Below are 9,823 nucleotides of genomic sequence, written 5' to 3' on the forward strand. Positions count from 1 at the left end.
ACCACAACGTCTTCACCTTCGACAGTCAGTTCCTCATCCAGACACATGGAACGGCCATAGGGACCAGGTTTGCACCCCAATATGCCAACATTTTCATGCACATTCACACAAGACGTCTTTGCTGCTCAGAACCTCTGACCAACACTATAGACCAGATACATTGACAACATTTTCTTCCTTTGGACTCATGGCAAGGAATCATTGCAACAACTACAAAGTGATATCAATAAGTTTCATCCCACCATCAGACTACTCTTTATAATCAGTCTTACTCTTGGACATACGCATCTCCATCAAGGACCTCAATACATGACTCTACCGCAAGCCCACAGAGAACCTCATGATGCTGCATTTCTCCAGCTTCCACCCTGAACATATTTAAACAACCATCCTCTATGGACAAGCCCTACACATACACATGATCTGTTCAGATGAGGAGGAATGAGATGGACACCTGAAGGTGTTGAATGATGCCCTCATAGGAACAGTGTATGATGCTCAACTCATCGATCGTCAGTTCTGACATGCCACAGCGAAAAACTGTAATGACCTATGGTACTGAATCGTCAATGAATAAATAGAGCAATGGTTTCCACATTCTAAAATGTAAAACCAATATTAATAAAGGAACATACCTTCTGATTAACTGCAAACACGTGTTTTACAAATATGTATAGTTTTTGAATTAAATGCGTACATTTGATTATTCAGGATTTCACTATTTTCTGAGACGCCAGTACTACTAAAGTCATGTTAAAATAATGTTAAATGAATGATAAACCCAAAGCATTGGCATCCATCTGATATTGTAAGCTCTGCTAATAAAAGACAATTTTATTAACTACTTTTCAGCATCTTTATTAAGATCTAGTTATCTATTTGATGGCCATGGACCCAGCTCAGTTCAGCTGATATATTCTTTCAATTGACCAATATCCTTCAGGCCATGAATCCCCCAAAGAACAGTCATGTACTTTGCTGTGTATCCCAAAGAACCTATCTTTTCATAGAATAGAGTCTGTAGTCTATTGTATCTTGTCATATCTCTGATTTATCATCAGTTTTCCTGGCTTCCTTGGGACGCCAGCTGTCCAAGTACCTCTGTTCTTGTGGAGAAATCCCAAATGCATTATTAACTGGGCTTTTCTTTCCCAACAGCTTAACTTTACTATTTTGAATTCATACTTAACTGCTTTATCAGAAACACTATGAAACATGAACATCACTGACAGCACATAAAGGCGGTACCATCCTTTTGGCTTTTGTAGAATTTTGTTCATCGACTTCTCATGTTTGTAAATTGCGACCTCTCCAAACCAGATGTTCATAGTCATCCGGAATTTCTTTGAGCGAACCTAAGGAACTCATGCCATTATGTAATGGCAGATCCTTATCTGACTCGGCCAACATTGCCTTTCCCATACGCTGCAGGCAAGGATGCCCTGAGGCATGGTACATTGGCACAACATGCAGATGCTATGACAACGGATGAATGGACACTGTGCAATAATTGCCAGACAGGAATGTCCCCTCCCAGTGGGGGAACACTTCAGCAGTCAAGGACATTCAGCCCTGGATCTTTTGGTGAACGTCCTCCAAGGCAACAACACAGAGTCGCTGAGCAGAGGCTGATAGCTAAGTTCGGTACCCATGCGGACGGCCTCAACCGGGATCTTGGGTTTGTGTCGCACTACAGGTGACCCCACCACACTATACACTCTCACACACACACACATACATACATACTCACTCACTATCACAAACACACTCTCTCTCTCTCACACACACACAGACATGCATGCACACTGATCTTCTCTCATATACACTCACTGTCTCTCACATGCACACGCACACACACACACTGTCTCTCTCTCTCCCACACACACACACACTCTCTCTTTCTCTCCCACACATGCACACTCTTTCTCTCTCTCTCCCCACAAACACACACACAGTGTCTCTCTCTCCTACACATACACATACACAGACACACACACACACACACACACACATACATGCACACAACATGTGAATCTAGGGGGTGAATTTGTATTTGCAATTACATTCCATTTTGACCAAAAACACACAATTTATAGACAGCCAGTCAATGTGGTGTATTATAAATTCCTACTTTAGAACTAAAACTAGTCTGACTTCAACCCAAAACACAAACATATTTTAAACAGGGCCTCACACCTAACATGCATTGTCTGACCTAAAAGTCACCTCTTCTTTACACTAATAAAATCCTTACTTCTCTCAGGACAGTGACTTCAAAGGAATTCAGGGATTTACATATACATATTAATCAATTAAAGCCTTCTAACTGATTAAAGATTTAACAGCATCTTAGGTTTGTTTAGTACATCCTCATCAATGGTGTGACGCTTTGATCTTTACTTGTAAATTCTGTGTCTGATACTACCTCTCTCACTAACACCTGAGGAAGGAGTAAAACTCCGAAAGTTTGTGTTTGCAAATAAACCTGTTGGACTAAAATTTGGTGTTGTGTGTTTTCTGACCTGAAACAAAAGTGTGAGGAACCAGATAACATGGTAGATATAAATATTTACCTGAAACATCAAATGGTGATCACAAAGTATAAAGCTGTAACATGAATAGTTTTTGCAATCTAAATATTGTTTCTTCCAAAGTATTGTGCTAACATAAAGGCATGAGTTACTTAGGTTCGCTCAAAGAAATTCCGGATGACTATGAACATCTGGTTTGGAGAGGTTGCAATTTACAAACAAGAGAAGTCGATGAACAAAATTCCAGAAAAGCTATAAGGATGGTGCCAGCTTTATGTGCTGTCAGTGATGTTATCATGTTTCAGAGTGTTTCTGACAAAGCAGTTAAGTATGAATTTGAAATAGTAAGGTTAAGTTGTTGGGAAAGAAAAGCCCAATTAACAATGTATTTGGGATTTCTCCAAAAGGGCAGAGTTACTTGGACAACTGGCTTCCCAAGGAAACCAGGAAAACTGAAGATAAATCAGAGATATGACAAGAAACAACGGACTACAGACTCTATTCTATGAAAAAATAAGTTCTTTGGGATACACAACAAAGTACATGACAGTTCTTTGGGGGATTTATGACCTGAAGGATACCGGCCAATTGAAAGAATGTATCAGCTGAACTGACACAAACGACAACAAAAACAAAGTTGCTGGAAAAGCCCAGCAGGGTCTGAGGAAGGGTCACCAGACCCAAAACGGTAACTCTGTTTTTTCATTCACAGATACTGCCAGACCCAGCAACTTTTCCAGCAACTTTGTTTTTGTTCCTGATTTACAGCATCCGCAGTTCTTTCGGTTTTTATCAGCTGAACTGAACAGGGTCCGTGGCCATCAAATAGATAACTAGATCCTAATGAAGATGCTGAAAAGTAGTTAATAAAATCGTTGTTTATGAGCAGAGCTTACAATATCAGATAGATGCCAATACTTTGGGTTTATCAGTAGAGACAATTCATTTAAAATTATTTTAACATGGTTTTCGTAGTACTGGCGTCTCAGAAAGTAGTGAAATCCTGAATAGGCAAACGTATGCATTTAATCAAAAAACTATACATATTTGTAAAACACGTGTTTGCAGTTAATCAGAAGCTATGTTCGTTTATCAATATTGATTTTATATTTTAGATTGCAAAAACCATTGCTCTATTTATTCATTGGCGATTCAGTAACTATTGGAGCAACAGTGAGTTACAATGATTTGTTTATAGTCTTTGCGAAGATGTGTAGTTCTGGTTGTGGATGAGGTTGTAGAATTGCTCGCCAAGCCGGTGTGTTTGATTGCAGACGTTTCGTCCCCCTGCTAGGTAACGTCGTCAGAGCACCTCCAGTGAAGCATGGGTATTCTATTCTGCTTGTTATTTATATGCCTCAGTTTGCTAGGGTGGTTGGCATCACTTCCGGTTCTGTTTTTCAGTGGTTTGTATATCAAATCCAGTTCAATGTGTTTGCTAATTGAGTTCCGGTTGGAATACCAAGCCTCCAGAAATTCCCCAGCATGTCTCTGTTTGGCTTGTACTCTTGTGGATGTGTTGTCCCAGTCGAATTCGTGTCCTTCTTTGTCCGTGTGTATTGAGACAAGTCGTATCTCTTGGTAGCTAGTTGGTGTTCCTGTATCCTTATTGTCAGTTTTCTTCTAGTTTGCCCTATGTAATGTTTATCACAGTCCTTGCATGATGTTTTGTATATTACATTAATTTTAATGGTTGCGGGTATGGGGTCCTTTACATTCGTCAGTAGCTGTCGCAGGGTGGTTGTTGGTTTGTGGGTTACCCTGAGATGGAGGGGTCAGAATAGTCTGTGATCATCCCTGATATGTGTCTGATATACGGCAGGGTGACTAGTGTGTCTGGCCGTGTTGTGTCTTCTTGTTGTGGTCTGTCGTGGAGGTAATGGCGGATTGTGCTTTTTGGGTATCCATTCCTTTTAAAAGCACTGTATAAGTGCTCCTGTTCTGCTTTGCACAATACCAGATTGTTGCAGAGTGTTGTAGCCCATTTGAATAATATCCTGATGCAGCTCCGTTTATGGGTGTTGGGGTGGTTGCTGGAGTAATTAAGTATCTGGTCCATATCTGTGGTCTTTCTGTATATGCTAGTCTGGAGGTCCCCATTGTTCTTACAATCTACATCCAGGAAGAGTAGTCAATTGTTGTTTTCTTCTTTTGTTAATTTTATTCTGGCTAGGATGTTGTTTATGTGTCGATGGGTTTCTTCTAGTTTTGTGCATTCGATAATCATGAAGGTGTCATCTACATAGCGGACCCAGAGTTGGATTGTATAGTGGGGAGCGCTGTTCTTTCTAACCAGTGCATTGCCACTTCTGCATTCAGTCCTGATATTGGTGATCCCATTGGTGTTGATTTGTTTGAATATACGGTCGTTGAAGGTGACGTGGTTTAAGAACATAGAACATAGAACAGTACAGCAGAGACAGGCCCTTCGGCCCACGACGTTGTGCCGACCTATTATCCCACTATGATCAAGGGCCCTGCTTCACCGGAGGCGCACTGACGATGTTACCTAGCAGGGTGATGAAACATCTACAACCAAACACACTGGCACGGCGAGCAAGTCCACAATCTCAGTGATTTGTTTATTTAGTCTTCTTATTTATTCATTTAAATCTGGATTGTTTATCAGTATGAAATATTTGTGACATTTAACACTAGCTTTCTTAAATCTTTTTTCCAGATGTGTGTAGCTGCCACCTGTGCCTGTGAGAACATCAACGACTGTCTGTGTGCAGGATTGGGAGCGTATGTTCATGAGTGTGCAGCTCATGGTGTCGTCGTCAGAAACTGGAGGAAAGACATCTGCAGTACGTTCTTCCAATGCTTATAGTTTTATGAAATTCTTGAATTTTATTGCTGTTAGCTTTTTATAAAGTGTTAGCTGTTTCGAAATACGTTGAAGAATATAAAGCTATTGCTGTACTTTATGGATTTTTTCACTTCTTTGGCACCTTAGAAGAAACAGTTAACTCTTAAAAGTCTATAAAATATATTACTCTTGGAGGTTTACAATTTACATAAATGATTTGGGGTTGGAGACCACATGTAGTGTGTCAAAGTTTGCGGATGACACTATGATGAGTGGTAGAGCAAAGTGTGCAGAAGACTCTGAAAGTTTGCAGAAGGATATAAATAGTTTAAGTGAGTGGGAAAAGGTCTGGCAGATGGAGTGCAATGTTGATAAGTGTGAAGTCATCTTGTTTGGTAGGAATAACAGTAAAAAGGACTGTTATTTGAACAGTAAAAAGCTGTGCAGAGGGACCTGGGTGTTCTTGTGCCTGAAACGTGGAAGGTCGGTTTGCAGATACAACAGGTAATCAAGAAGGCAAATGGAATTTTGTCCTTCATTGTTGGAGGGATTGAGTTTAAAAGCAGGGAGGTTTTGTTGCAGCTACATAGGGTGCTGGTGAGGCCGTACCTGGTGCACTGCGTGCAGTTTTGGTCTCCTTACTTGAGAAAGGATGTACTGGCACTGGAGGGGGTGCACAGGAGATTCACTAGGTTGATTCCAAAGTTGAGAGGGTTGACTTATGAGGAGGCACAGAGTAGACTGGGATCATATTCATTGGAATTTAGATGAATGAGGGGGGATCTTATGGAAACATATGAAACTTTGAAGGGAATAAATAAGACAGAAGCAGGAGGTTATTTCCCCTGATGGGTGAAACTAGAACAAGAGGGCATAGCCTCAAAATTGGGGCAATCAGATTTAGGACTGAATTGAGGAGGAACTTCTTCACTCAAACGGTTGTGAATCTGTGGAATTCACTGCCCAGTGAAGTCATTGAGGCTTCCTCATTGAATGGGTTTAAAACTAAGATAGATAATTTTTTTTGAACAGTAAAGGAATTAAGGGTTATGGTGAAAGGGTGCGTAAGTGGAACTGAGGCCACAAAAAGATCAGCCATATTGAATGGCAGAGTGGGCTTGAAGGGCCAGATGGCCTACTCCTACTCCTGGTTCTTATGCCCTTATAACGTGAAAACAATGAATGAGGTGATTTATATATTCTGTACATTGTCAATGGTGTAGAGGGCATTCCCTGTAGGAAGGTCTATCTTCAATACAAATTAAAATTAATGTTAGAATTTTCAGCTTATGCAATGCCAGAATTTAAATGAAGCCTACTTATAGAGACACAGAGTCATACATCACATAAACAGACCCTGCAGTCCAACTCGTCCATGCCGACCAGACATCCCAATCTGATCCAGTTGCATTTGCCAGCATTTGGCCCATATCCCTCTGAACCTTTCCTATTCATTTACCCATCCAGATGCCATCTAAATGTTGTAATTATACCGGCCTCCACCACTTCCTCTGGCAACTCGTTCCATTCATTCACCACCATCTGCATGAAAAAGTTATCCCACAAGTCCTTTTTAAGTCTTTCCCCCTCACGTTAAACTTATGCCCTCTAGTTTTAGACTCCCCTGCCTTATAAAAAGGATCTTGGCTATTCACCCTATCTATGCCCTTCATGATTTTATAAATCTTTATGAAGTCACCCCTCAGCCTCTGATGCTCCTGGGAGAAAAGCCCCAGCCTGTTCAGCCTCTCCATTTAACTCAAACCGTCCAGTCCTGGCAACATCTTTGTAAATCTTTACTGCACCCTCTCAAGTTTAACAACATCTTTCATATGAGGTTGTTGACTAGCTCGCCGAGCTGGCTGGTTTTCATTCAGACGTTTTGTCACCACACTTTGTGACCTCATCAGTGAGGCCTCCGCTGAAGTGATGTTGTTCTACTCCACTTGGAATTTATACTGTCTGGTCCATTGTGGTGAGTAGTGTCATTTCCGGTTTTGATCTGTATGGGTTTGTATATGGGGTCAAATTCTATAAGTTTGTTGATTGTATTATGGGTTGAGAACCATGCCTCTAGGAATTCCTATGCATGTCTACGTTTGGCTTGGGCTACTATGGTTACATTGTCCCAGTTAAACTGATGGCCTTCATTGCCCATCATCAAACCCATACAGAACAAAACTGGAAATACATTACTCACCATGACGGACCGGATAGTACAAATTCCAAGCAGAGTAAAACAACACCACTTCATTGGAGGCCTCACTGATGATGTTACCCAGCATGGTGACAAAACATCTGAACCGGTAGGAATCACGGTAGCCCACACGCCCACAGCCACTCTATGACAAACACTCACAAGGTTTAAAGACCCCATTCCCACAACATTTAGAACCAACGTATATCACAAAATACCATGCAATGATTGCTATAAGCATTACATCAGATAGACAGGAAGGAAATTAGCCATCAGAATACATGAACATCAGCTAGCAGCAAAATACATGATGAACTTTCGTTAATATCAGTTCACTCGGACAACAAAGACCATCAGTTTAACTGGGACAGCGTAACCATAGTAGCTCAAGCCAAACATAGACACACACAGGAGTTCCGAGAGGCATGGTTCTCCACCCATAATGCAATCAATAAACATATAGAATTGGATCCCATATACAAACCCATACAGAACAGAACCGGAAATGACACTACTCACCATAATGGACTGAACAGTATAAATTCCAAGCGAATTAGAACAACGCCGCTTCATTGGAGGCTCCACTGATGATGTTCCCCAGCATGGTGACAAAACATCTGAATGAAAACAAGCCAGCTCGGTGAGCAAGTCAACAATCTCATCCACAACCCGAGCTGCAGATCTTTCCGATAGCAAAATTTTCAAATTATTTAAACATATCTTTATAGTGCTGTCTATCTACACGGTGTACGATTAAGAAAATAAATATCAAAACTTGTTGATCGTTCCTTCTAAATTTGATTCATAATGATTTTGTAACACTACATCCAATTGAAAAACAGATCCTTCAACTCACCAGTGGGTGAAAATACTTTAAAAAGCTCCAAGGGAACATTTCTTAAATCATACTTTAAGCAGATTATAAGCATTCTTTATTAAAAGTACGGTTAAAGATTCATAGTTTTAACAAAAAGTAACAACATCGAAATCCTGGTAAAACTCAGCAAGTCTAACACTACCTGTGGAGAAAAGGCAGAGCTAATGTTTCAAAAGAAGGTGTCACTAGACTTGAAATGTTACTGGTTCTTTCTCTGCACGGATGCTGCCAGACCTGCTGAGCTTTTCCAATAATTACTGTTTTTGTTTCTGATCTGCAGTCCTTTGATTTTTTTTGAACATCAAAATCCTACTGTGTATAGAGCAACTGCAGTGGAGAACCCTAAATGGCATCTAATGGCTTGATATAAGCAATCATATCCTTATTCAGTCAAATGTTATAACATGCAAACTGCATTATTCTTTTTCAAAGATCTTTTATTAATGATTGCTTGTTTATTTTTTTCTAGATAACTCATGCAGTTACTCTCAGGTTTTTGAGAATGACATGAGAGCGTGTAACCGTACCTGTAGATCATTATCAGAGAATGATTATACCTGTCGTGTTCAGGATGTCCCGGTTTATGGTTGTGGCTGTCCTAAGGGAAAGTATATGGATGAAAGCAGAGTCTGTGTGGACAGCTCTGACTGCCCGTGTTATGCTGCAGGGCTACTTCTGGAAAAAGGGCAGAGTATTAATATGCACGGCCGATCTTGGTAAGGTACTTTCTAATAATTTTACAAAACATGTAGAAAATAAATACATGTAAAATACATTTCAATTATGACTTTACACTCAGCATTTGCCAAGGTGGAAAACTTCATTGCTCCCCAGTAACAACAACCTCCCGGCCTCCAGGTAACTAACAATTACAGCCTCTTCCCTCATATTAAATAGCGCATGAATTGAACTTCTTAGCGCATTGATGAATGATCATTTTACAAGCTCTCTTTAAATGTTGTCTTCTTTAGGTTGTCCGCATGGGAAAGTGTTCATTAATTGTAAAAGTGAAGGTGCCCCTTCCACTGAATACTCGTGTGAGAGAACGTGTCGAACTCTAAACACACCATGCGTGAGTAACTTCCATCGTTCCAAATATGACTCACTTTTGTTTCCACTTGCAAACGGGGAACTGAACAATTACACAAAATGTGATAAATATTAATAAATTATTTAATGATCAGAGGCGAGTTGAGGGGCAATTTTGCTCAAGTCTGGAACTCATTTCCTGAAACTGTGGTAGAACTGGAAAGTCTCATGCAAGTGCGTCATCTACAGAACTAAATAACAAATGAATGATAGAGATATTCGGAACTGCAGTTGCTGGAGAATCCGAGACAACAAGGTGCAGAGCTGGATGAACACAGCAGGCCAAGCAGCATCAGAAGAGCAGGAAGGCTGACGTTTCG

The 9,823-nt window shown here is 40.5% G+C and overlaps 1 protein-coding gene across 1 annotated transcript in view; it reads left to right on the forward strand.

Annotated features, from left to right (window-relative positions):
- Positions 1-9,823, forward strand: part of LOC109912412 (mucin-19-like) — a 53,261-nt gene that overhangs the window by 34,979 nt on the left and 8,459 nt on the right. Inside the window, exons 11-13 of the mRNA XM_048610581.1 lie at positions 8,884-9,130; positions 9,214-9,272; positions 9,386-9,486. Coding sequence (XP_048466538.1) covers positions 8,884-9,130; positions 9,214-9,272; positions 9,386-9,486 — 407 coding nt within the window. The remainder of the gene's footprint in view (positions 1-8,883; positions 9,131-9,213; positions 9,273-9,385; positions 9,487-9,823) is intronic.

The sequence above is a fragment of the Rhincodon typus genome, chromosome 22, assembly GCF_021869965.1.
Source record: "Rhincodon typus isolate 14 chromosome 22, sRhiTyp1.1, whole genome shotgun sequence".
NCBI lineage: Eukaryota > Metazoa > Chordata > Chondrichthyes > Orectolobiformes > Rhincodontidae > Rhincodon > Rhincodon typus.